This window comes from Amblyraja radiata, chromosome 19 (genome assembly GCF_010909765.2).
Source record: "Amblyraja radiata isolate CabotCenter1 chromosome 19, sAmbRad1.1.pri, whole genome shotgun sequence".
Taxonomy (NCBI): Eukaryota; Metazoa; Chordata; class Chondrichthyes; order Rajiformes; family Rajidae; genus Amblyraja; species Amblyraja radiata.
The window spans coordinates 9,987,584-10,014,192 of NC_045974.1; the positions used below are offsets into that span (position 1 = coordinate 9,987,584).

The window sequence follows — 26,609 nt, forward strand, 5'->3', positions numbered from 1 at the left end:
TCCCTTATGATCTATAGACTGTGAATGGCTCGATTGTAATCATGTATTGTCTTTCCGCTGTCTGGTTAGCGTGCAACAAAAGCTCTTGTCTGTACCTCGGTACATGTGACAATAAACGACACTGACTGAGGATGGTGCAGTTGGGAAGATTAGTTGAGCTTCAGCAAGAATTACCCGTAATGCCAACTCCCGTCTTGAATCAGGAAAGGGATGGAAAGGTCATTCAATACCAAGTCATCAGGTCTGGTTGCAGTAGGAATGATGTTGCCAAATGTCTCGGAGAACTGGTACAGCTCATTCAGAGATACACCTTAAAAAACATACAATAAGAATCTTAACAAATGTTGATTCCTCCAACTTCAAGTAACCCCTGCATTCCCTCTCTCTCCATCTCTCCCTCACCCAAGTCGCACCAGCTTCTTTCTCTCACCCAACAAACAGCTAACAATGTGTAGGAAGGAACTGCAGACACTGGTTTAAACCGTACACACAAAATGCTGACGTAACTCAGCGGGACAGGCAGCATCTCTGGAGAGAAGGAATGGGTGATGTTTCGGGTTGAGACCCTTCTTCAGACTCAGTGACAAACAGCGAACAGTGACCTGTTTCCTTTATCATCATTGCTTTTCTGCCTATCTTTCATTCGTTGTTCTATATTTCTCTACATCATCGTCTACATCTCTCGCTTCCCTTTCCCGTGGCTTTCAGTCTGAAAAAGGGTCTCGAACAGAAACGTCACCCATTATCTTGTCACCAGAGATGCTGCCTGTCCCGCTGAGTTACTCCAGCTTTTTGTTTCTATCTTCGGTTTAAACCAGCATCTGCGGCCCCATAGCAGAAGCGTGCACGTCACGGGGCTGGAAACTGGAAGTATCCCGAGCTAATTCTGCTACCGCCATCATCTATTGCAACAAGTGATGGCTCCCACTGATTGTCGCCGGAAGCTTGCGTCCTTTTCAGGACGGACGATGACAGCGATGTCAACGTTTGAAACATGGAAGACGGACACGAAAGAAGATGATCGGCATCTGCAGTTCCTTCCTACACGTAAATACAGACAACAGACCTATTTGATGTATTCAAGAGAGAGTTAGATATAGCTCTTGGGGCTAACGGAATCAAGGGATGGGGGGGGGGAAAGCAGGAACGGGGTGCTGATTTTGGATGATCAGCCATGATCATATTGAATGGCGGTGCTGGCTCGAAGGGCCGAATGGCCTACTCTTACACCTATTTCCTATGTTTCTGTTTCTATAACAGATTTTGCGTACAGCGGACTGACCTACTGACGGTTGCCCACCCCCACTCTAAACTCAACTTCATGTTATGGTCACAAGATTAGGCCAAAAATGCTGGAGTAACTCAGGCAGCATCGCTGGAGAAAAGGAATGGGTGACATTTCGGGTCGAGACCCTTCTTCAGACTGAGAGTCAGCGGGGAGGGAGACACGGAGATGTGGAAGGGTAAGATGCGAAAACGGGGGATCAAAGGGGACGAAGCTCAAGAATAAATCATCGTTCACTGAGGGGAAGGTGACTGAGTTACTCCGGCATTTTGTGTTTATGTTCGGGTTAAACCAGCATCTGCAGTTAACTTCCTGCACATTCATGTTAAAGTCTATCTGTTGGGGGGGGACGGTTCATCCAAATAACCATTGCAGAATAATACTTCAGCTTTCCCTTGTTTAGATGATGATAATAATAATAATAATAATACATTTTATTTATGGGCGCCTTTCAAGAGTCTCAAGGACACCTTACAAAAATTGAGCATGTATAGGAAAAACATGTAAGGGTAATGAAATAAATAGTAGAGACATGACTAGTACACAAAGTAAAGACAGAATTCAATACAAAACACAGCATGAGGCAATTAATGCACAGATGAAAAGGGACGGGGACGTGGGGCTAAGGATAGGCAGAGGTGAAGAGATGGGTCTTGAGGCGGGACTGGAAGATGGGGAGGGACACGGAATTGCGGATCAGTTGGGGGAGGGAGTTCCAGAGCCTGGGAGCTGCCCTGGAGAAGGCTCTGTCCCCAAAACTGTGGAGGTTGGACTTGATGGTTAGAGCAAATGAAACCCATTTCTTCATCTTTCAAGTGGATTCAGTGGAAGGATATAATGAATTAGTGGCGGTGAGGAGTTGTTGTTCTCAATTGCACTCTTTCCCTCTCCCTGCCCACGGCTCTAAAGGCAGCAGTAGGTTATAAATAAGGTGGCACAGAGGTAGAGTTGCTACCTTACAGTGCCATAGTCCCGGGCCTCGATACTGACCACGGGCGCTGTCTGCGTGGAGTTTGTACGTTCTCTGTGTGACCACGTGGGTTTTCTCCGGGTGCTCCGGTTTTCTCTCACACTCAAAAGACGTGCAGGTTTGTAGGTTAATTGGCTTCCATAAATATTGTCCCTAGCGTGTCGGATAGACCTAGTGCACAGGGGTCGCTGGTTGGCGCGGACTGGGTGGGCCGAAGGGCCTCTTTCAATGTTCTCCCCATAGTGAGTTTCCTCTGAGTGCTCCGGTTTCCTCCCACACTCCAAAGACCTAATTGGTTAATTGGCTTTGGTACAAATTGTAAATTGTCCCTAGAGTGTAGGATAGTGCTAGTGAACGGGATGATCGCTGGTCAGCATGGAATCGGTGGGCCTGTTTCCGCACTGTATCTCTAAAGTCCAAAGGTCTCTAATATCTCACCCAAGATTCAGTTCTTGAAGCACAAACTGGGGAGTGAGAGGAGGGACGATTAACCATTATTGAACTCCTCGTGGACAAGGACTTAGAAACATAGAAAATAGGTGCAGGAGTAGGCCATTCGGCCCTTCGAGCCTGCACTGCCATTCAATATGATCATGGCTGATCATCCAACTCAGTATCCTGTACCTGCCTTCTCTCCATACCCCCTGATCCCTTTAGCCACAAGGGCCATATCTAACTCCCTCTTAAATATAGCCAATGAACTGGCCTCAACTACATTCTGTGGCAGAGAATTCCAGAGATTCATCTCTCTCTGTGTAAAAAATGTTTTTCTCATCTAAAAGATTTCCCCTTTATCCTTAAACTGTGACCCCTTGTCCTGGACTTCCCCAACATCCGGAACAATCTTCCTGCATCTAGCCTGCCCAACCCCTTAAGAATTTTGTACGTTTCTATAAGATCCCCCCTCAATCTTCTAAATTCTAGCGAGTACAAGCCAAGTCTATCTAGTCTTTCTTCATATGAAAGTCCTGACATCCCAGGAATCAGTCTGGTGAACCTTCTCTGTACTCCCTCTATGGCAAGAATGTCCTTCCTCAGAATGTCCTTCCTCAGATTAGTTCTGTTCTGACCAATCTAAGTTCTGAACAGAACTCGTGGACCTTCAGTCTATTGAATAGGAGCTGATTGCATTTGCCACAGCTGGGGGTATAGTAGCTAAATGTGGATCTGTACCTCGGTAGACATGACAATAAACGTAACTATTCTAAAGGCATTTCCTTAATAATGTCCCACTGCGCATACAACACAATGAGCACATTTTGGTTTAGTTTAGAGATATAGCGCGGAAACAGGCCCTTCGGCCCACCGAGTCTGCGCCGACCAGCGATCCCCGCACATTAACACTATCCTACACACTCTAGGGACAATTTCCACTTACACCAAGCCAATTAACCTACAAACCTGTACGTCTTTGGAGTGTGGAGGTAACCCGAAGATCTCAGAGAAAACCAACACAGGTCATGAGGAGAACGTGCGAACTCCGTACAGACAGCTCTGGTAGTCGCGATTGAACCCGGGGTCTCCGGCGCTGCAAACGCTGTGAGGCAACAACTCCACCGCTGCGCCACCGTGTACAGTCGTCATCTCACCTTCCACCAGGATGGTGGAGCGCTCGGGAGTCCTTCGCAGCCTCTTTGTCTTCACGAAGCGGACGGTGATCTGGCGTCGACGCTGGTCCTCTTGCTCCCACACAGTTGTCTCGTACCAGCCAGCGTCGTGCGGCTCGGAGCCAGAGCCCGCTCCCGCCCTGCCGGCATCTAGCAGCCACGTGTCGAGGTCATCGTCGTCTGGAACCTCCTGCCTGTGAAGTGAGCCCGCGGGGAGCAGTGATCGCCCCTGCCTCAGTAACCACATACACAGCTTGAAAACACCGACCATTAAATAAGGGGCGGCACGGTGGCGCAGGGGTAGAGTTACTGCCTCACAACGCCAGAGTCCCAGGTTCGATCCTGACTACGGGTGCTGCTTGTCTGTACAGAGTTTTACATTCTCCCTGTGGCCGCATGGGTTTTCTCCAGTTTCCTCCCAACACCAAAAGATGAGCAGGTTTGTAGGTTAATTGGCTTGGTGAAATTCTATTGATTTATTTATTTATTAAATTTTTTATTTAAAAAAAATTGATAGACACAAATTGGTGAAATTTGTTGGTCACCGCGGACTCGGTGGGCTGAAGAGCCTGTTTCCGCGCTGTATCTCTAAACTAAACTAAACAAAAATAAGAGGAGCGCGGCCATGACTCACCCCACAGAGCCCAGTCCCTCCACGCTCTAGAATCTCCCAACCCCTGAAGAGCAGCTGATCCGTGTGCGGTTGCTGCTGGGACGCAAGTCGGGGCCTGATCAATGCCGGCTGGGTCGCCTGGGCGAGGGTGTCTGATGCTGTGAGACCCGAAACACCCAATGACCCCAGATCACATCACTGAGGATGAAATCCCAGCGCATCTAGAAGATGTATCTTTTTCACAATGTAGCCAAATGTTTCCATCATTCAATTTTGGCATATTGGCCTTCATCAGTTTACCATTGGCCCTTATTCCTCTAAATCTACCCTATCCATGTACCTGTCTAAATGTTAGATAGTACTTGCCTCAACTACCTCCTCCGGCAGTTTGTTCCATATGCCCACCACTCTTTGTGTGTGAAAAAATTCCCCCTCAGGTTCCTATGGTTCAACCATTGAATATCACTGGATATGTTTAGTTTAGTTTAATTTAGAGATACAGCGCGGGCACACTGCGCTTCAGCGCACCGAGTCCATGCCAACCAGCAATCCCCGCACACTGGCACTATCCTACACACATTAGGGCCAAATTACCTACAAACCGGTACGTCTTTGGAGTGTGGGAGGAAACCTGAGCACTGGAAGAAACCCCATGTGGTCACAGGGAGAAAGAACAAACTCCGTACAGACAAGCACCTGGATGTAGTCAGGATCGAACCCGGGTCTTTGGCGCTGTAAGGCAGCAACTCTGCCCGTTAGTACTTACAGTGAACGACAATGGGGACAGTACAACTTCACTGACTGGTGGAGAGCTCTGGGTTCATAATTCACCAGCTTTGCTCGAATGCGATGCTTGCGTGGAGCTGTTTGGTGCAAGACTTCTCCAAGCGACTTTGGGCTGATGTGTTGATGAGCCGTGAGCACTGTAACACAGATTTTGAGAGGCGGATTGAACAGGCACAATGACAGGATCAGAGAATAAAAATACTGAAGGTCAGCACATTGTCAACAGTCAAGAATGGTTTATTGGCACACGTCCCAAACAGAACAATTACATTCTTACTTGCAGCAGCACAGTAGAATATGTATACATAGAACACTGTAAACAAGTAATAAATGAAAGTTCACACACACACACACGACCTATCATTTATTTATTTGTCTCTGTACTCCACAATTTGAGATTTGTAACAAAAAAAAAATCACATGTGGTTAAAGTGCACATTGTCAGATTTTATTAACGGGTATTTTTATACATTTTGGTTTCAGCATGTAGAAATTACAGCTGCGTTTATACATAGTCCCCCCCATTTCAGGGCACCATAATGTTTGGGACACATGGCTTCACATGTGTTTGTAATTGCTCAGGTGTGTTTAATTGCCTGCTTAATGCAGGTATAAGAGAGCTCTCAGCACCTAGTCTTTCCTCCAGTCTTTCCATCACCTTTGGAAACTTTTATTGCTGTTTATCAACATGAGGATCAAAGTTGTGCCAATGACAGTCAAAGAAGCCATTATGAGACTGAGAAACAAGAATAAAACTGTGAGAGACATCAGCCAAACCTTAGCCTTACCAAAATCAACTGTTTGGAACATCATTAGGAAGAAAGAGAGCACTGGTGAGCTTACTAATCGCAAAAGGACTGGCAGGCCAAGGAAGATCTCCACAGCTGATGACAGAAGAGTTCTCTTTATAATAAAGGAAAAACCCAAAAATCTGTCCGACAGATCAGAAGCACTCTTCAGGAGTCGGGTGTGGATTTGTCAATGACCGCAGTCCACCGAAGACTTCATGAACAGAAATACAGAGGCTACACTACAAGATACAAACCACTGGTTAGCCGCAAAAATAGGATGCACAGGTTACAGTTTTCCAAGAAGTACTTAAAAGAGCAACCAAAGTTCTGGAAAAAGGTCTTGTGGACAGATGAGACGAAGATTAACTTATATCAGAGTGATGGCAAGAGTAAAGTATGGAGGAGAAAAGGAACTGCCCAAGATCCAAAGCATACCACCTCATCTGTGAAACATGGTGGTGGGGTGTTGTATGGCTGCTGTAGGTACTTATCTTCATTGATGATGAAGGCATCATCAATGAAGGCAACCAGCATCATCAGAGACCCACACCATTCTGGCCACACACTCATTTCACCATTGCCATCTGGAAGAAGGTACAGGAGTCCTGAAAACTGTAACGTCCAGGTTCAGGAACAGCTTCTTCCTTACAGCCATCAGGCTATTAAATACAACAACAAATAAGCTCTGAACTACAACAGACTATTATTATTATTATTGCACTATATTTGTGTATTTATTAAATATGTGTGCATGTGTATACACACACTGAACTTTTTTTTCTCTTGTTATGTACTATGTTTACATATTCTGTTGTGCTGCAGCAAGCAAGAATTTCATTGTCTTATCTGGGGCACATGACAATAAAACACCTCTTAATTCTTGACTATTGAGCATAATTACTTCTGAAGTGTATAGGCTCATCCGATCTGCTCAAGTTCAAAACAAATGCCTCAAAACTCATTGGCCGGCAGTTCATTCTACAGCAAGACAATGATCCCAAACATACTGCTAAAGCAACAAAGGAGATTTTCAATGCTAAAAAATTGTCAATTCTTGAGATCACCCGATCTGAACCCAACTGACCATGCCTTTTATATCCTGAAGAGGAAACTGAAGGGGACTAGCCCCCAAAACAAGCATAAGCTAAAGATGGCTGCAATACAGGCCTGGCAGAGCATCACCAGATAAGACACCCAGCAACTGGTGATGTCCATGAATCGCAGACTTCAAGCAGTCATTGCATGCAAAGGATATGCAACAAAATACTAAACATGACGACTTTCATTTACATGACATTGCTGGGTCCCAAACATTATGGTGCCATGAAATGGGAGGGACTATGTATAAACACTGCTGTAATTTCTACATGGTGATACCAAAATGTATAAGAATGGCCTTTATTAAAATCTGACAATGTGCACTTTAACTACTTGTGATTTTTTTCTATTACAAATCTCAAATTGTGGAGTACAGAGGCAAATAAATAAATGATGGGTCTTTGTTCCAAACATTATGGAGGGCACTGTAGATACAAGGAATATTTTCTTGTTTGAAATCCATGCAAACTATTGATTACTTCTATAGGTTTCATCGACAGTACATTCAGCTATTCCCTTCATTCATAGAACACAGAACAACAACAGGCCCTTCGGCCCACAATGTCTGTGCCGAACGTGATACCAAGGCCATCTCTTATTTGTCTTCACATAACCCATATCCCTCCATATCCAAGTGCCTTTTAAATGCCACTATCGTATCTGCCTGCACCACCCCCACCCCCGGCAGCATGTTCAATGCAACTTTCTACATGGTGTCTGTCGATACCAACCTGTCTTAGACTCCTGTTGACATCGTTCCACGCAATCTGCTGAGATTTCTTCTGATGCTGAAAGCAACGAGGTTTAATTAATACACTTTGCAACCGACCGACTAACAAATGGAAAACTGATTCAGGAAACGTTTCCCCCAGCTGAATGGAAAATTCACCTCATCCTCTTCAGTGCACCTGAGGCATTTTTTTCCCCCAGGAAGAAATCTTTGCCTCCTTGTACCTTCTTATACCTCCTTGTCTACGCATACTCTGATATCAGGACTGAATGGTGTGGTTAACTCATTGCAAATAGTACAGTGCATTATACAATAGAACAGGGGTCAGCGACCTACGGCCCCCGGGCCGAATGCGGCCCGTAACCCGAAATCATCGGCCCCCAGGCGTATTTCTTCCCCCGTATTATCCGGCCCGCCGACTCCATCATCTCCGGTCCCTCCCGGGCCCGAGGCTGTGGCGCCCAGGCACGGTGACGCAAGGACGCAAGGAGGCCTGCGCTGGTGGTCGCAATGGCGGAGACGCCGGGCGCCGAGCTCTGGCTGTACCACATCCCGCGCAAAGCCGCCGGCACGGCCGCGCGCCTTCTGTGTCTGGACTTCACTGTCGGGATTAAAGATCCGCTCTATGATCTTTGGTCTGGATCGGTGTTGTCAATAGGCTGGGGACGAGTGAGTATGAGTGGTGTCTTCGAAGGAGCAGGATCCATGTGTACACGTGATAGATGTGGCCCGCCATCCGCTCACAGACATGCGTCCTGGCCCCTATGTAGAACAAAGTTGTCGACCTCTGCAATAGACAATAGACAATAGGTGCAGGACTAGGCCATTTGGCCCTTCGAGCCAGCACCGCCATTCAATGTGATCATCGCTGATTATATCTTGAAGGCACAACAGGAGGAGAACATGGGGGAAGTTACCAACAAAATAAATTCTCTTCGGAGAGAGGTTTGTTCACCCGCTAAGTTTCTCCGGCATTTTTGTCTACCTTCGATTTTCTAGTACAGGTGCACAACCTTTTATCCGAAAGCCTTGGGACCAGACACTTTTCGTAATTCAGAATTTGTCGGTCTTCGGAATGGAATTTTTTTAGCGTAGATTTTAATGGCTGGCTCAGTGGTAGAGTGCTCGGCTCATATCCGCAAGGTCGCTAGTTTGCGCCTTGATCCTGGCAGTTACTCGATCGCGAGTTTGAGTCTTCAATGTCGTTTTTTCTTGCAGAATAAATGTTTGTATGAAATACAGTGTAGGAGAAGTGTACTGACTGTGTGGGCAGAACTTTGGAAGTGATTGCCCACCAGTCTCAAAAGCCGCTGTGTCTCCCTGTCCCTGGGATAGCAGGGGGCGATCAAACAGCACAATACCCCCCTCCCCCTCCAACTCCAGAGGAATCCGCTCCCCGATGGGCCGCTACCAAAGATCATAGAGGAGCTCCTCTATGATCTTTGGCCGCTACAGCGACAAGTGGCAGTTCGCCCACAGCCCGAGCTGCGCCCCCTCATCCGCCACCCCAAGAACAAGACGTACCTTGCACACCATCAGCTTCTGCCCCTACGTGTTCCTCTGGAGTTGGAGCGGGGCTGGGCTGGAGTTGCTGCTGGCTGTGGGTCTCTGGGATCTCCGTGCTTGCAGTGGGCCTGGGGGTCGGTGGGCGGCGGTGGGAGCTGTGGACCTACGGACCTACCTCCGTGGAGCTAGCCAGCTTCGGAGCGTGGAGAGTTGCGGGGGCGAGCTGCTGCGACCCGACTCCGGTGGATGGTGACACCTGGAGCTCGCGGGTCTCCGGTGGGAGACTGCTTTGCGGGGCACCGGCAGCGGCGACTTCTCCCACCCGAATTACGGGGTTGAGAGCAAACATCATAGAGGTTGAGAGTGACCTGGAGGGGGGCCTTACAACGCCCGGCGCGGCTGTAAATTGCCGCGGACTTGCTAGCGCCCGCCGGGGGCTCCAACATCATGACCGGGGCAGGGCCCTACATCTCCCGGCGTGGCTTTGAGTGGCCGCTCCCCGATGGGCCCCTACGACGCCCCGAGCTGCGCCCCGTCATCCGCAACCTAGGTTCCTCTGTAGTTGGAGTGGGGCTGGGCTGGGCTGCTGTTGGCTGTGGGTCTCTGGGATCTCCGTGCTTGCAGTGGGCCTGGGGGTCGGTGTCCAATTGGTCCTGGCACGGTCCTGCTGCAATCGCCGCCGTGAAGACAGTGCAAAGCCCCCGCGCCGGTGCAATGGGCGGGGAGCTGGAGAGGGGAGGGAAGGGGTCACACACATGGCCGGGAAGCAGAGGGGTGTAGGTGGGGTGATACTGAAGCGAGCGACAATCTGCTGCTGCCTGCCCCGCTGAATTAAAAAGTTCCCACGCAAGACTCACGAAACACTGTATATCGTGAGTCTACCGTGGGAACTTTTTAATTCAGCGGGCAGGCAGCAGCATATTGTCAATTATTAACCCTCCCGCGCAATATACCCTCATCTTCTCTTTTATGAATGGGGATTTAGTTCCCCTTTCTTCGAGGACCGACCGGAGGTTCCGCTGTCACCTCTGCGGGCCGCCCTCGGTGAACGTTTTCAAGGACCTTTCTTCAAGGACCGAAAAAATGGCCGCTATTCGGAGGTTTTCGTTATTTGGATCTTCGGATAAAAGGTTGTGCACCTGTATCTGCAGTTACTTGTTATACAAAATAAATTTGTTGTTTCTAAAGTGAATGGCTGTGAGAGAGTAAAGATTTGTTAGAAAAAAAGATTTTCAATTTATATGTAGAAACAAGGACTGCAGATGCTGGTTTGGACAAAAGGACACAAAGTGCTGGAGTAACTCAGCGGGCCAGGCAGCATCTCTGGAGCGCATGGATAGGTGACGTTCCGTGTTGGGACCCTTCTTCAGAACGGTCTGAAGAAGAGTCCCGACTAGAAACATGTTAAAAATAGTTCTTGTTCATAAGTTCTAGGAGAAGAATTAGGCCATTCGGCCCAGCAAGTCTACTCCGCCATTCAATCATGGCTGATCTATCTTTCCCTCCTAGCCCCATTCTCCAACCTTCTCCCCATAACCCCCAACACCCATACTAATCAAGATGCACTGCCTTAAATATACCCATTGCCTTGGCCTCCACAGCCGTCTGCGGCAATGAATACCACAGGTACAGGACCAATGGCTTACCTGAAGGTCCACTTGAACTGTTCAATACATCCAACAGGGTGAGGTCTTCCATGCTGTCCTGGTCTGAAGAAAGTGCTGATTCTAAAGATCTGCAGCAAAACAAACCCCCAAGAACTTAAACCAAACATATTTCATTAACGTGGGCAAAATAAGCTAAATGTGATAAAAAGGGAATTTAGGGGAATTCAGACGGCACAGTGGCGCAACTGGTCGAGCTGCTGCCTCACAGCGCCAGAAACCCGTGGTCGATCCTGACCTTGGGTGCTGCCTGTGTGGAGTTTGCACGTTCTCCCTGTGACCGAGTGGGTTTCTCCGGGTGCTCCCACATCCCAAAAACGTGCCGGTATGTAGGTTAATTGGCCCTGGCGTGTAGCGAGTGGAAGAGAAAGTGGGATAACTGGTGATCGATGGTTGGCGTGGACTTGTTGGGTCAAAGGGCCTGTTGACATGCTGTATCTCTAAACCAGAGGTCGGCATAGGGGCCAGGACGCATGTCTGTGAGAGGATGGCGGGCCACATCTATCACGTGTACACATGGATCCCGCCCCGGATGGCGGGCATCAAATCACGTGTTCACATAGATCCCGCCCCTTCGAGGACTCCACCCGGAGCACTGGCCCCTAGTTACGGGCGCTCACGAACATGGCGCACCTACGGACAATTGCCTTGGCTCCGTCCTGAAGGCGGTGGACCAAATACTCACACTCACTCGTCCCCGACCTATTGGCAACCGAATCCTGACAGTGAAGCGCAGACACAGAAGGTTCGCAGCCGTGCCGGCTGGCACTGGGTGCTTCTTGGTGGCTCCGCCATTGTGGCTGCCAACGCAGGCCGCCTTGTGTCCTTGCGTCACCGCGCCTGGACACTGCGGCCTCGGGAGATACCGGAGTTGACGGAAGTCTGCGGGCCGGATAATTACGGGGGGAAAAAATACGCCTGCGGGCCGGATGATTTGGGGTTACGGGCCGCATTCGGCCCGGGGGCCGCAGGTTGCCGACCCCTGCTCTTAACTAAACTAAACTGACAATAATTACCTTCATGCTAATTGCTGACAATCGCCAGAATCTGAAAGTCCAACAATAAATAAAACTTTGAACAAAGACCAGGGGAGGTGACAGTAAGATGATATTTATTTCGAGAGGACTAGAATATAAAAACAGGGATGTATAAGGACCTGTTTCCATGCTGTGTATAATGCTGAGGCTGTATAAGGCGCTGGTCAGGCCGCATTTGGAGTATTGTGAACAGTTTTTGGCCCCATATCTGAGGAGGGATATGCTGGCTCTGGAGAGGGTCCAGAGGACGCTTACATGAATGATCCCAGGAAAAAGTGGGTTAGCATAGGATGAGCGTTTGATGGTCCTGAGCCTGTACTCGCTGGAATTTAGAAGGATGAAGGGAGGGAACTCATTGAAACTTACCGAATAGTGAAAGGCCTGGGTAGAGTGGATGTGGAGAGGATGCTTCCACTAGTGGGAGAGTCTAAGACCAGAGGGCATAGCCTCACAATTAAAGGATGTACCTTTAGAAAAGAGATGAGGAGGAATTTATTTAGACAGAGGGTGGTGAATCTGTGGAATTCATTACCACAGATGGCTGTGGAGGCCAAGTCAATGGATATTTTTAAGTTGAAGATTGACAGATTCTTGATTAGTGCGGGTATCGGGGGTTATGGTGTGAAAGCAGGAAAATGGGGTTGAGAGGGAAAGATAGATCAGCCATGATTGAATGGTGGACTAGACTTGATGGGTCGAATGGCCAAATTTTGCTCCTATAACTTATGAACTTATATAAGCTTAAGATAGGCTTTTTGTGCCTATCTTCGGTTTAAACCAGCATCTGCAGTTCCTTCGTACACATTTTATCAGCTTACTTACTTGGTGTACAAACCAGTTGCCAGCCAAGTCTATTCTAATCACCATCACTGTATTTCTGGGACAAGTACTTGAATATCACTTGAACATGACTTTATTGCATTTATGTATAGAATATTAAATGTTGCATGCAAAAAAAGGTTTGTCACTGTACCTCTGTACACGTGACAATAATAAATCTAAACCTAGACGTTTAGATTTTAATGGGGACCAGGGCCTCAAAAGTGCAGGGAAGAGATTGGTTTGACTCAGCAAGTGAAAGTGAGGAGTCTGAAGAAGGGTCTCAACCCGAAACGTCACCCATTCCTTCTCTCCAGGGACCCGTCCCGTCCCGTCCCGCCCCGCTGAGCGGCTGCAGCATTTTGTGTCTGTCTTCAGTGTAGATCAGCTTGTACCCAGCGAGTGTAGTGTTGGGTGGAGCGTTGTGAAGGAGGGTCGGGTTGCGCCACTGCCCGAACGTCACTCACCGCTTCAGCTGACGGACGTCCTCGCAGTCGGTGGGCAGCGGCATTATCCCTCGGCCGTACGTTGTGCCCCCGTGAAGGTGGAACTCCATCTTGGGCGCGGCACCCGGGCACCCGCTCCGCGTCTCGCTGCTTCCAACGACCAGCTTGGCGTGAAGGTTGCAGATTCTCAGGTAGGTTCCCGGCTGCAACAGTGTCAGAAAAGGCAACGGATATTTTTAAGGCAGAGATAGATAAGATTGTTGATTAGCACGGGCCTCAGGGGTTTCCACGCTGTATCTCTAAAGTGTAAATTCCTAAGGCGTGAAGGTTTGGAGGTTACTATAAGGTTATAAACGATAGGAGCAGAATTAGGCCATTCGGCCCATCGTGTCTACTCCGCCATTCAATCGTGGCTGATCTATCTCTCCCTCCTCACCCCATTCTCCTCCCCATAACCTGTACTAATCAAGAATCTGGCTTTGGTAAAGAATGTAAATTGTCCTTAGTGTGTAGGATAATGCTAATGTACAGGGATCGCTGGTCAGTGCGGGCTCGGTGGGCCAAAGGGTCTGTTTCCACTCTGCATCTCTAAACTAAACATTTTTAATCGGAGGATATGGGAGCAAAATTAGGCTATTCGGCCCATCGAGTCTACCATCAGGTGATCTATCTTTCTCTCTCAACCCCATTCTCCTGCCTTCTCCCCATAACCTTTACTAATCAAGAGAAAGTCCCCCTAAATTTCACTGTAATGGCACCGTCACTTTTCTAATGCTGTGCCGACAAGCAATTTTAACTTACAGCCCTTAACTAAAGATGTAATCAAAGTGAAATCAACTATTAATAATCTGGCATCTGTCATTTACTTTTACTATCGAAAGCTCCTCTGAGAACATCTGTAGTGAAAGTCAAATACAGTTATCCTTCTAAATTACTCATTAATTCAGTCAGATTCTTGTAATCAACTGCCTCAAGAAGTCTGTTCCCATGTTACACAAAATTACACTGGAGCCCACATTAGCTCAGAACAGACGTAGGCCCTTTCAAAGAGATTACAATCCATCCTCGCCTGCTTACCTTTGTGAATTATATCAGACACCCCATTAACAAAAATAAACTCCACATTATTTAAAGTTCAGCCAAGTGGGAGGGATTTGAGAAACTTCTTTGATTCGATTAGTTGGAGGAGCTTCTGAATACTAAACACTCTTGAATCTTGAGCAGCTGTGTGTACGAGGATGTGCTCTGGGGTGTATGTGTGTGCCCGTGTGTGTGTGTGCATCTGTATATGTGTGTGTGCATGTCCGCATGTGTGTGTGCACGTGTTTATATATATGTGTGGGTGCATGTGTGTGTGTGCATGTATGCATGTGCACGTATGCGTGTGTGTGTGTATGGGTATGTGTGTGTATGCGTCTGCATGTATATATGTTTATGAAGGAACTGCAGATGCTGAAGAAGGTTCTTGACCCAAAACGTCACCCGTCCCTTCTCTCCAGAAATGCTGCCTGTCCTGCTGAGTTACTCCAGTATTTTGTGTAGATGTTTAGTTTAGAGATACAAAACAGACAGTCTCTTCAGCTCACCGTGTCCGCGCTGACCAGCGACCACCTCGTACACTAGCACTATCCAACACACACTAAAGACATTTGCATTTATACCAAGCAAATTAACCTACAAACTTGTACGTCTTTGGAGTGTGGGAGGAAATGGGAGCATCCAGAGAAAACCCACGCAGGTCACGGGGAGAACATACAATCTCTGTACAGACAGCACCCGTGGTGAGGATCGAACCCAGGTCTCTGGAGCTGTGAGGCAGCAACTCTACTGATGTGCCATTGTTCCATATATGTGGTGTGTGTGTGTGTACATTTGTCTGCTGTGTGGGTGTGTCTTTGTGTGTGTGTGTGTGTGTGTGTGTGTGTGTGTGTGTGTGTGTGTGTGTGTGTGTGTGTGTGTGTGTGTGTGTGTGTGTGTGTGTCTGAGTGTTTGTGTGTGTGTGTGTGTGTGTGTGTGTGTCTGAGTGTTTGTGTGTGTGTGTGTGTGTGTGTGTGTGTGTGTGTGTGTGTGTGTGTGTGTGTGTCTGAGTGTTTGTGTGTGTGTGTGTGTGTGTGTGTGTGTGTGTGTGTGTGTGTGTCTGAGTGTTTGTGTGTGTGTGTGTGTGTGTGTGTGTGTGTCTGAGTGTTTGTGTGTGTGTGTGTGTGTGTGTGTGTGTGTGTGTGTGTGTGTGTGTGTGTGTGTGTGTGTGTGTGTGAGATAAGAGTCATACAGCGTGGAAACAGGCCGTTTGGCCCAACTTGCCCACACCCACCAAGATGCCCCATCTACACTAGTCCCACCTTCCTGCATTGGACTCATACCCCTCCAAACACATATCCTCTAAACAGATAATCCAGAAAGGCCGGAAACTCGGTGGTGGACCTTTTTCACATAAGCTGTTCATTCTGGGCCATTGAATGCAATACCGCTGTTCACCAGCAGGTTCCACCAGAGCTCCATCTATCCACCACTTACAGCAAGTTCACGAATGGAAAACAAGTCTCGCTGAAAAGGGAGGGGGTGTGTAGGATAAGAAAAAATACTTGCAAAATCCATTTGATGGATTGTATTCCATCTGATTATCATGAAACTCAAACACATTCTCGTCTGCAAGTGTCATGGTTAATTCGTTTAGATTAGGTTAGAGATACAGCGTGGAAACAGGCCCTTTGGCCCACCGAGTCTGCACTGACCACCGAGTCTGCACTGACCACCGAATCTGCATTGACCACCGAATCTGCACTGACCACCGAGTCTGCACTGACCACCGAGTCTGCACTGACCACCGAGTCTGCACTGGCCACCGAATCTGCACTGACCACCGAATCTGCACTGACCACCGAATCTGCACTGACCACCGAATCTGCACTGACCACCGAGTCTGCACTGACCACCGAGTCTGCACTGACCACCGAGTCTGCACTGACCAGCGATCGCCCCGTACACTAGTTCTCTGCTACACACTAGAAACAATTTACAATTGCCACTGAAGCCAAATAGTCTCCAAACCTGTACGACTTTGGAGTATGGCAGGAAACAGGAGCACTGGCTTTGATTTATTCAAGAGAGAGTTAGATAAAGTTCTTAGGGCTAACGGAATCAAGGGATATGGAGAGAAAGCAGGAACAGGGTACTGATTCTGGATGATCAGCCATGATCATATTGAATGGCTCGAAGGGCCGAATGGCCTACTCCTGCACTCATTTTCTATGTTTCACCCGGAGAAAACGTATGCGGTGACGGGGAGAACATACAAACTCCACACAGACAGCACCCGTAGTCAGGATTGAACCAGGGTCTCTGGTGCTGTAATGCAGCAACTCTACCGCTGTACCTCCCCCACCCCCACATCCAGCTGTGTTCCTGCTGTTGCTCGAGTTAAGCAGCAGAGGGCAGCAGAGCTACACAGACACACATTCACGTATTGCTGTATCGAGCGTCTACACTCTGCTCGCTGTCCCCCTCTTCCCCCCCTTCCCCCTCCCTCCCTCCCTCCCCCCCGGCCCCGCGGGTCCGCTGAGTTACTCCAGCACTTTATGTCTTTTTCCATAAGCCAGCATCTGCAGTTCCTTGTGTCTCCATCTCAGGTGAACATGGAAAGGTGACATTCTGGGTCAGACCGGATGATACTATACATAAGATAGAGCAAAGGGGAAGATACAGAGTGCAGGAGACAGTTGTCAGCATTGTAGGGCATCAGTTCCATGACAACGTCCAATGTCCGCAGTGGGGGAGTGATGGATCAGAGATAGCAGCCTGGCTCATCCTCACAACTCGGCATAGGGTGACACAGTGGTGCAGCGGTAGAGTTGCTGCCTCACAGCCCCAGAGAACCGGGTTCCATCCTGACTACGGGTGCAATCTGTACGGACTTTTTACGTTCTCCCCTTGACCATGTGGGTTTTCTCCGGGTGCTCCGGTTTCCTCCCACAGTCCAAAGACGTACAGGTTTGTAAGTTAAATGGCTTTGGTAAGAATTGTAAATTGTCCCTAGTATCGTGTAGGATAGTGCTAGTGTACAGGGTGTCAACTGACCTCAGTCAGGCGAACGATGACAGAGACAACAGCAGCGCCGCAGCTTGGCGCCAACCCGGAGCATGCGCCCTTTTTAGAGCGGGCACCTACGGATATCGAACCGGGTGGCATCACCCTGCTGCAGACTTCTGATGCCTCAAACGCAAGAAGAAGAAAAAGTTTACAGGGTGATCACTGGTCCACGTGGACTGGGTGGGCCGAAGGGCCTGTTTCCGTGCTGTATCTCTAAACTAGACTCAAATGATCTCTGCTTTTGTGTAGGGAGGAACTGCAGATGCTGGTTTAAACCGAAGATAGACAGAAAAAGCAGGAGTAACTCAGCGGGACAGGCAACATTTCTGGAGAGAAGGAATGGTGACGTTCCGGGTCGAGACCCTTCTTCAGACTCTGCTTTTACTGGTCTCCCCCAATCAGATGACATACTTTCCACAATGACTCCCCAGATTAGAACATCCAGATTTCCGTTCACTTTGATCCCCCTTCAGTGGCTCCCCACTGAGCCCGCACTCTCAGGCTCTCTCTCGCTCATCCTCCCACTTCTCTTCATAATCACTTATGAATTTCTGAAAGCCAATTGCGAATAGTGGGGAAGAGTCAACAAGGTTAAAAGGAATTAGCATTGATCCACAGTCGTGTGAATAAATTATTGGAAGTAAATAAATGCCAATAATTTGCCAGCACCTTCTCCTCTGCATCAGACCAGATTAAAGAACAGTTCACACCAACAGGACATCCTAGAATAAAGCACAGCAACTGGCCCTTCGGCCCAAATGTCTATGCTGGCCATAATGGCAAGTTCCACCTAGTCTCCTCTGCCTGCATGTAGGAGGAGAATTAGGCCATTCAGCCCATCAAGTCGACTCATGGCTGGTCTATTTTCGCCGGTCGGCACGGACTCAGCGGACCAAAGGGCTTGTCTCCAAACTGTATCTCTAAAGTAAAGTTTAAAGTAGAGCAATGCATCTGTGGAGAGAGAAACAGTTATGCTCCGGGTCGATGGCCCTTCCATCAGAACCTATAGGTTGTGACCTCGTTTCTTCCCCACACCCAACACTACCAGTGTGTAGCCCGGGTACCTTGAGAGACTTTGCTGTTGCAGTGTGGTTGTCGTAGGTTAGGACATCCACCGTCAGTGGGCCCAGGCGAGTAATCTCACTCGCATCTCCCTCCAGGGCGCTGCGGTCGACTGGAACGTCCTTTAATGTGTGCGGACATTTGGTACCGTCCCAGACCTGGTGGGAAAAAAACATTTTCATAAGTTCTAGTTAAGTTTAGTTTAGAGATACAGCACGGAAACAGGCCCTTCGGCCCACCAAGTCCGTTCGGACCAGGTACCCCCGCACTCTTAACACTATCCTGCACACACCAGGGACAATTTACATTTATACCAAACTTATTGAGTTGCCACACATAGACACAAAATGCTGGAGTAACTCAGCAGGACAGGCAGCATCTCTGGAGAGGAGGAATGGGTGACGTTTCAGGTCGAGACAAGGATTCCCCCTCTCCGGAGATGATGCCTGTCCCGCTGAGTTACTCCAGCATTTTTGGTCCACCTTTAGTTTAAACCAGCATCTGCAGTTCCTTCCTGCACAGTTAACCTACAAACCTGTACATCTTTGAAGTGTGGGAGGAAACCAAAGATCTCTGAGAAAACCCACGCAACCAGAAAACCCACGAAAACCCAACCCACGAAAACCCACGTTCTCACGGGGAGAACGTTCAAAACTCGGCGCAGACAAGCCCAGGACTCAATACTTTACTCCTACTCCTAATTCATATGTTTGTATGGAGAATGTCCTCTCCCAATGTGCCAAGTGTAGATATAACTCAGAAGGTTTAGTGTAGATTAGTTAACATTAGTTATTAGTTAACAGATACAGGGAGGAAGCAGGCCCATCGAATCCACGCCTACCATCGATCACACACACACCAGTTCTATGTAATCCCAGTTTTACATCCTGCAGACTAGGGGCAATTTTACAGACGCCAAATAACCTGCAAACCTGCACGTCATTGGAATTTGGGAGGAAACCGGCACACCCGGAGTAAACCCACGTGGTCACAGGGAAAACGTACAAACTCCGTACAGACAGCACCTGTGGTCAGGATCGAGCCGGGGTCTCTGGAGCTGTGAGGCAGCAACTACTACCGCTGCGCCACCGTGCCGCCCGGCCTTATTCACACATGATAGGAGTAGAATTAGGCCACTCGGCCCATCAAGTCTACTCCGCTGTCGAATCGAAAGATTCACTTCGTTTCTCCAGAGTCGGTTGCTGAATATTTCCAGCATCTTGTTTTTTGATTTCTAGCTTCCAGTGAAACGTGTGCTCATAGTGCGGCACTCAGAGAACAGCCTGTTATCTTGCAACCAAGATAAAGACACAGCACAGTTATATAACTCAGAGTAAAGTCAATTGCAATTCCACAGTGAACTACACTCTGGTCTTGCGATTTCCTCATTTTAATCCACAAGTGTAAAACATCCAGCTAACCATATAATCATAAGGGGATTAACTCACCCACGAAATAACTCTGCATCAGAGCAAATAAGACATTCTCTGCAGCTGGTCATGCCACACAACTGCTTTTCTATATCTCCACAGGGAACCCAGAGCAACAAACAGCGCAGCCAGAACAGCTTGTATCGATACAGGGCGTTTAATTTAGCAAAATGCCACGAGGCTGTTACTCGGTAAAAGTTGACACTGTGCCTATCACGGTACAGGCGCACCTCGACCTACGTAAGGGTTACGTCACGCGGACCCCAGCCCAAGTCAGATGTTACACAAGTTGGAAATGGGAGTATGACCGAGCAAGTGTCAATTTATCGTTCGAGGTGGAGACCACTGGGGGAGCTCCGAGGTGGAGACCACAGGGGGACCTCCGAGGTGGAGACCACTGGGGGACATCTGAAGTGGAGACCACTGGGGGACCTCTGAGGTGGAGACCAAGGGGGAGCTCCGAGGTGGAGACCACAGGGGGAGCTCCGAGGTGGAGACCACAGGGGGAGCTCCGAGGTGGAGACAACATGGGGGAGCTCCGAGGTGGGGACCACGGGGGGAGCTCCGAGGTGGAGACCATGGGGGGAGCTCCGAGGTGGAGACCATGGGGGAGCTCCGACACAGAGACTATGGGGAGCTCCAAAGCTGAGACCATGGGGCAAGCTTCGACCTGGAGTTTGTACGTAAGTTGGAGAGTGCCTGTAATGCGTCAAAGCCAAGGACTTGGTGAAAGGTGTTTAGTTTAGTTTACAGATACAGCGTGGAAACAGGCCCTTTGGTACAGAGACCCACTGAGTCCGCGCCGACTGGCGATCCCTGTACACTAGCACTATGCCACACACTAGGGACAATTTACAATTCTTGCCGAAGCCTATTAACCTACAAGACTTGCACGTCTTTGGAGTGTGGGAGAAAACCGGAGCTCCCGGAGAAAACTCACGCTGCCACGGGGAGAAGGTACAAACTCCGTACGGACAGTGCCCGTAGTCCGGATCGAATCCGGGTGTCTGCCGTTCCTGACCTGTGTTTAAGTTGATCATAGTTCACATAGCAACAACAAGAAGCGGCCATAAAATGGCGTGGGTCGGCGAAATGCGTTCATCGCTAATTAACACATGGCGGAGATGATTGAGACACATTCCCTGCCCATCAGTCAAAGACACAAGGAACTGCAGATGCTGGTTTACATTTAAAAAAGACACAAAGTGCTGGAGCAACTCAGCAGGTCAGGCGGCATCGATGGAGAACATGGATGGGTGATGTTTCGGGTCGGGACCCTTCTTCAGTCTCCTTGCTGCCTGACCCGCTGAATTACTCCAGCACTTTGCGTTTAGTTTGGCCTAGTTTATTAATGCCATGTGTGCAGAGATACAGTGAAACACTTTTGTTTGCCTGCTATATGTATTGATACACTGTAAATGGCTGGATTTAATCATGTATTGTCTTTCTGCTGACTGGTTAGTACGTGACCAAAGCGTTTCACTGTATCTCGGTACCTGTGACAATAAACTAAACTGAACTGAACGATCCAGTCAAAGACGACGCATGTGATTACAATCAAGCCGTCCACAGTGTACAGGTAAAGAATAGAATAGAATAGAATAGAATAGAATAGAATAGAATAGAATGCAATTTATTGTCATTCAAACCTAGGTTTGAACGAAATATCATTTCTACAGTTTTTTACATTACAAAACAATCCAAGATCCACACTTAACACAGTTTACATAAACATCCATCACAGTGAGTCTCCAACATCTCCTCACTGTGATGGAAGGCAAAGTCTTTATCTCTTCCCTTTGTCCTTCTCCCGTGGTCCAGCAGTCCAACTGCAGTGTCGAGGCGAACTGGGGCTCCGATGTTAAAGCCCCCGGCGGGCGATGGTAAGTCCTGAGGCCGTTTAAGCCACGCCGGGCGATGTTAGGCCCCGGCTCCATATCCTTAAACCCGCGATTCTAGCGGGAGAAGTCGCCGTTGCGGAGCTCGGAAAAGCGGTCTCCCACCAGGGACCTGCGAGCTCCCGATGTTCCCGTCCACCGGGTCTGCGGCTGGTGCCTCCGAACTCCAAAAGTCGTGTCGCAGCCGCGCTCCGAGGTTGGCCAGCTCCGCGATGTCAGTTCCGCAGGCTCTGCAACTGGAGCCCTCAGGTTAGTCCCGGCCGGAGGTCGCCGCCGGCTCCACGATGTTAGGTCCAACGACATCCGAGACCCGACAGGGAATAGTCGGGTCCCCGCACAGGGAAGAGATTTAAAACGGTTTCCCCCACCACCCCCCACATATACACAGCTAAAAAAATAAATAAAAACTGACTCAAGACATACATTTAACAAGACAAAAATAAGAAAAGACAGACGACTGTAGTCGAGCCGCTGCCATTAGGCGCCACCACTGTACATCCGTTAGCCGCCGCCACTGTACATTTAGTACAACATTTAAGATACTTCAAAGCTTTCCAATGAGGTAGATGGGAAGTCAGGACCGCACTCCAGCTGATGAATCTTTTAATGCCTATCAACACTGGGGCAGCACGGTGGCGCAGCGGTAGAGTTGCTACCTTACAGCGCCAGAGACCCGGGTTCAATCACACTCCAGAGATGTGTGGGTATGTAGGTGAATTGGCTTGGTAAATGTAAAAAAAAAATGTCCCTAGAGTGTGTAGGATAATGTTAATGTGCGGGGATCGCTGGTCGGCATGGACCTGGTGGGCCGAAGGGCCCGTTTCCACTCTGTATCTCTAAACTAAACTAATTTGTCTTTGTTTCATCTGGGAGTAAGTTATTGCCGACATTTTAACGATCTGTAGCTGAGCGTTGGAGGCTGATGTCCTGACACCAGCCTCGGGTGACGGTGATGATGGTGGCAATGATCCCTGTGGAGATGATGCCAGGTTTACTGGCAGCAACAATCCACCTACACACTGCTCTGAATGTTAAAGACGACATCGCTGCACACAACTCATCTCACTCGCCATCAAATTACATGGTAGTTGCTTCAATGGCTTCGAGCCATGAGAAAATCACTCAGGCACTCGAGCGACCGTGGAAGATTGATCGGGGCGGCAGCGGTAGAGTTGTTGCCTCACAGCGCCAGAGACCCAGGTTCGATTCTGACCTCGGGCGCTGTCTTCTGTACGGAGTTCGTACGTTCTCCCCGTGACCGCATGCGCTTTTCCCGGATGCTCCAGTTTCCTCCCACACTCCAAAGACGTGCAGGATCATTGGCTTCAGTAGTTACTTTCAAGTCAAGTCACTTTTATTTCTAAAGCACATTTAAAAAACAACTCTCGTTGACCAAAGTGCTTTACATTGGTGGAGGTACTAACATTATGCAACATTGGTTCATAGAATACGTACATACATGAATACATACATATAGCCCTCCCTCAGAAAAGGCTTCAGTAAAGATTGCAAATTGTCCCGAATGTGCTGCAGCAAGGGGATCGCTGGTCGGCACGGACTCTGTGGGACGAAGGGCCTATTTCTCCCCGCCGTGCCTCTGAGCTGATGGAAAGATACAGCGCAGAAACAGGCCATTCGGCCCACCGAGTCCGTGCCGTCCAGCGATCCCATTGCTTCGAACAACCGGGTCCACACCAGCTCTACGTTTTGCATCTGCTGCCTACACTCCAGCGGCAATTTACAGAGGCCAACTGCCAATACAAGGTGGCACGATGGCGCAGCGGTAGAGTTGCTGCCCTGCAGCACCAGAGACTCGGGATCGATTCTGATTATGGGCTCTGACTGTGCAGAGTTTGCAAGTTCCCGCCGACCAGCGATCACCCGGTGGACTGGCGCTATCGTCCGCACGTGGGACTATTTACAATTTACAGAAGCCAATTGACCTGCAAACCTGTAGGTCTTTGGAGTGTGGGAGGAAACTGGAGCACCCGGAGGAAACCCACACGGTCACGGGGAGAACGTGCAAGCTCCGTACAGACAGCACCCGTAGGATCGAACCCGGGTCACTGGCGCTGTGAGCCGGCAACTCTACTGCTGCGCCACCGTGCTGCCTGCGGGAACTAATCCAGTTTCCTCATTCGGATTCTGCACATGGATTCGCCAAAATTTAAATTGTCGATTCCTCAGGGAAAGGGATAAGTATATCGCAGCTGAGTTTCAATAACAGGGCAGGCAAACTTTAAACACTAATTTAAGGGTTAATTAAGATTGCAGATAGCTTCGCATAGGACTGGGTCTAGGTCAATCAGCGTGGCTCTGTGGAGGAGATATATTTCAGGCCTGGGCTGTCTGCTTTATCACCAAGGCTGGATACACTTGTACAGAGTATATCAACTCCAATGTCAAGCCTGACCATTGCATCAACTTTAAACCATAAAAACAGCCTTTTGATTGATCCTTGTGTTTGGAGGCCAAGCCCGATGGAAATCATGTTCGCTGTTTACATGTTGTGAAGGTTGAGGCGCCGCTGTCAAGATTAAATCTACCTCTTCTTTTATTAGAAGTTTAGACTCTTAGAGATCCAGAACCCCTTGAAACACAGAGAAACAGGCCCTTCGGCCCACTGAGTCTGCGCTGACCAGCGATCCCCCCCCCCCCCCGCACACTAACACTAACCATCTCACTGGGGACAATTTACGATTTTTACCACAGATGAGTAAATACAAACCTATACGTTTATGTTTGTGTTCGCCCTCTCTTTCCCTACCCCCCTCTTTCCCTACCCTCTCTTTCCACCCCCCCTCCCCTTCCCCTCTCCTCCCCCCCCCCTCTCTCTCTCTCTCTCTCTCTCTCTATCGCCTCAATAGACAATAGGTGCAGGAGTAGGCCATTCGGCCCTTCAAGCCAGCACCGCCATTCAATGTGATCATGGTTGAACATCCACAATTAGTACCACGTTCCTGCCTTCGCCCCATATCCCCTGAGTCTGCTATCTCCAAGAGGCCTATCTAGCTCTCTCTTGAAAGTATCGAGAGAACCGGCCTCCACCGCCCTCTGAGGCAGAAGATTCCACAGACTCACAACTCTCTGTGTGAAAATGTGTTTCCTCATCCCCGTTCTAAATGGCTTACCCCTTTTGCTATCTGTTTCCCCTGATTCTGGACTCCCCCAACATCTGGAACATGTTTCCTGCCTCTAGCGTGTCCAAACCCTTAATAATCAGATGTTTCAATAAGATCCTCTCTCATCCTAAATTTCAGAGTATACAAGCCCAGCTGCTCCATTCTCTCAGCATATGACAGTCCCGCCATCCGGGGAATGAACCTGGTGAACCTACGCTGCACTCCCTCAATAGCAAGAATGTCCTTCCTCAAATTAGGAGACCAAAACTGCACACAATACTCCAGGTGTGGTCTCACTAGGGCCCTGCACAACTGCTGAAGGACCTCTTTGGTCCTATACTCAACTACTCTTGTTATGAAGGCCAACATGCCATTCGCTTTCATCACTGCCTGCTGTACCTGCATGCTTACTTTCATTGACTGATGGACAAGGACCAGGCTCCTGATTAACTTCTGTACAAATGGAAACATTTCACCCATCAAGTGTTCTCTCTCCCAGATTTGTAAGTAAATTGGCTTCTGTAAATAGTCCCCGGAGTGTAGGATAGAACAAGTGTATGGGGTAGGGGCTATTTCCACGATATATCTCTAAACTAAAGCTTTCAAGATGACACTAAATTAGTGAGAGTGCCAGGGCTTTAACACTGTGTTAAGAGGTTCAGTTACACAACAAAGATAAAATGTAATGCAGGTAAACACTAATCAGTTGGGGAAAAAAAAATAAATGGCATGGTTATGTAATTTAGAAAACAGACTTCGCATAGTAATGCCATTCAAATTGTCAGCTTCAATGTCAAAACAGCGCAGAGAGCAATCACACATGAAGTAACCAGATCATTAGGGTAATTTACAGTGCACTGCAAAGACTGGTGAGATTGGCCAGTCTTCACTGTTGTGTTAGCAACAGCTGCTACAAGCTGTAAACAATTATGCTCAGACTGGGGCAAATGCAAGAAAGTTGGTGTCAGAAGGAGCTGCAGACGCTGGTTTACTCCGAAGATAAGACACAAAGTGCTGGAGTAACTAGGTCTGCTCGTCTGAAGAAGGGTCTCGACCCTGAAAAGTCACCCCTTCCTTTTCTCCAGAGATGCTGCCTGACCCGCTGAGTTACTCCAGCATTTTGTGTCTATGCACACCTCCCAACCTTAACGGTGGCACAGCGCTAGAGTTGCTGCCTTACAGCGCTGGGTTCGATCCTGACTACGGATGCTGTCTGTACGGAGTTTGCACGTTCTCCCCGTGACTGTGTGGGTTTTCTCCGAGATCTTCGGTTTCCTACCACACTCCAAAGACGTACAGGTAGGTAGGTTAATTGGCTTGGTATAAGTGTAAAATGTCCCTCGTATGTGTAGGATGGCGTTAATGCGTGGGGATCGCTGGTCGGCAAGGACTCGGTGGGTGGAAGGGCCTGTTTCAGCGCTGTATCTCTAAACTAAACCAAACTCAAAATAAAAGGACATGCTTTTAGAAAGGAGACAAGGAGTTGCTTTAGTCTGAGGGTGATGAATCTGTGGAATCAATTGCCACATTACCAAGTCAATGGGTATTCTTAAGGTCGAGATTGATAGATTCTTGATTAGTACGAGTGTTACTAAACCTTTACATTGTTGGTTTGTTCTCACCTATTTTGCTGGACAGTACCTCTGCCAAAGTTATAGG

At 48.6% G+C, this 26,609-nt stretch overlaps 1 protein-coding gene across 3 annotated transcripts in view; it reads right to left on the reverse strand.

The window, feature by feature from the left end:
* The window catches only part of pot1 (protection of telomeres 1), a 127,417-nt gene that overhangs the window by 6,330 nt on the left and 94,478 nt on the right, over positions 1-26,609 (reverse strand). For all 3 annotated transcript variants that reach the window (XM_033037642.1, XM_033037644.1, XM_033037643.1), the window contains exons 10-16: positions 18,503-18,658; positions 13,374-13,555; positions 11,033-11,121; positions 7,882-7,938; positions 5,242-5,398; positions 3,845-4,056; positions 175-310 (exon numbers count right to left, since the gene is read on the reverse strand). In XM_033037642.1, the coding sequence (XP_032893533.1) occupies positions 175-310; positions 3,845-4,056; positions 5,242-5,398; positions 7,882-7,938; positions 11,033-11,121; positions 13,374-13,555; positions 18,503-18,658 (989 nt within the window). The remainder of the gene's footprint in view (positions 1-174; positions 311-3,844; positions 4,057-5,241; positions 5,399-7,881; positions 7,939-11,032; positions 11,122-13,373; positions 13,556-18,502; positions 18,659-26,609) is intronic.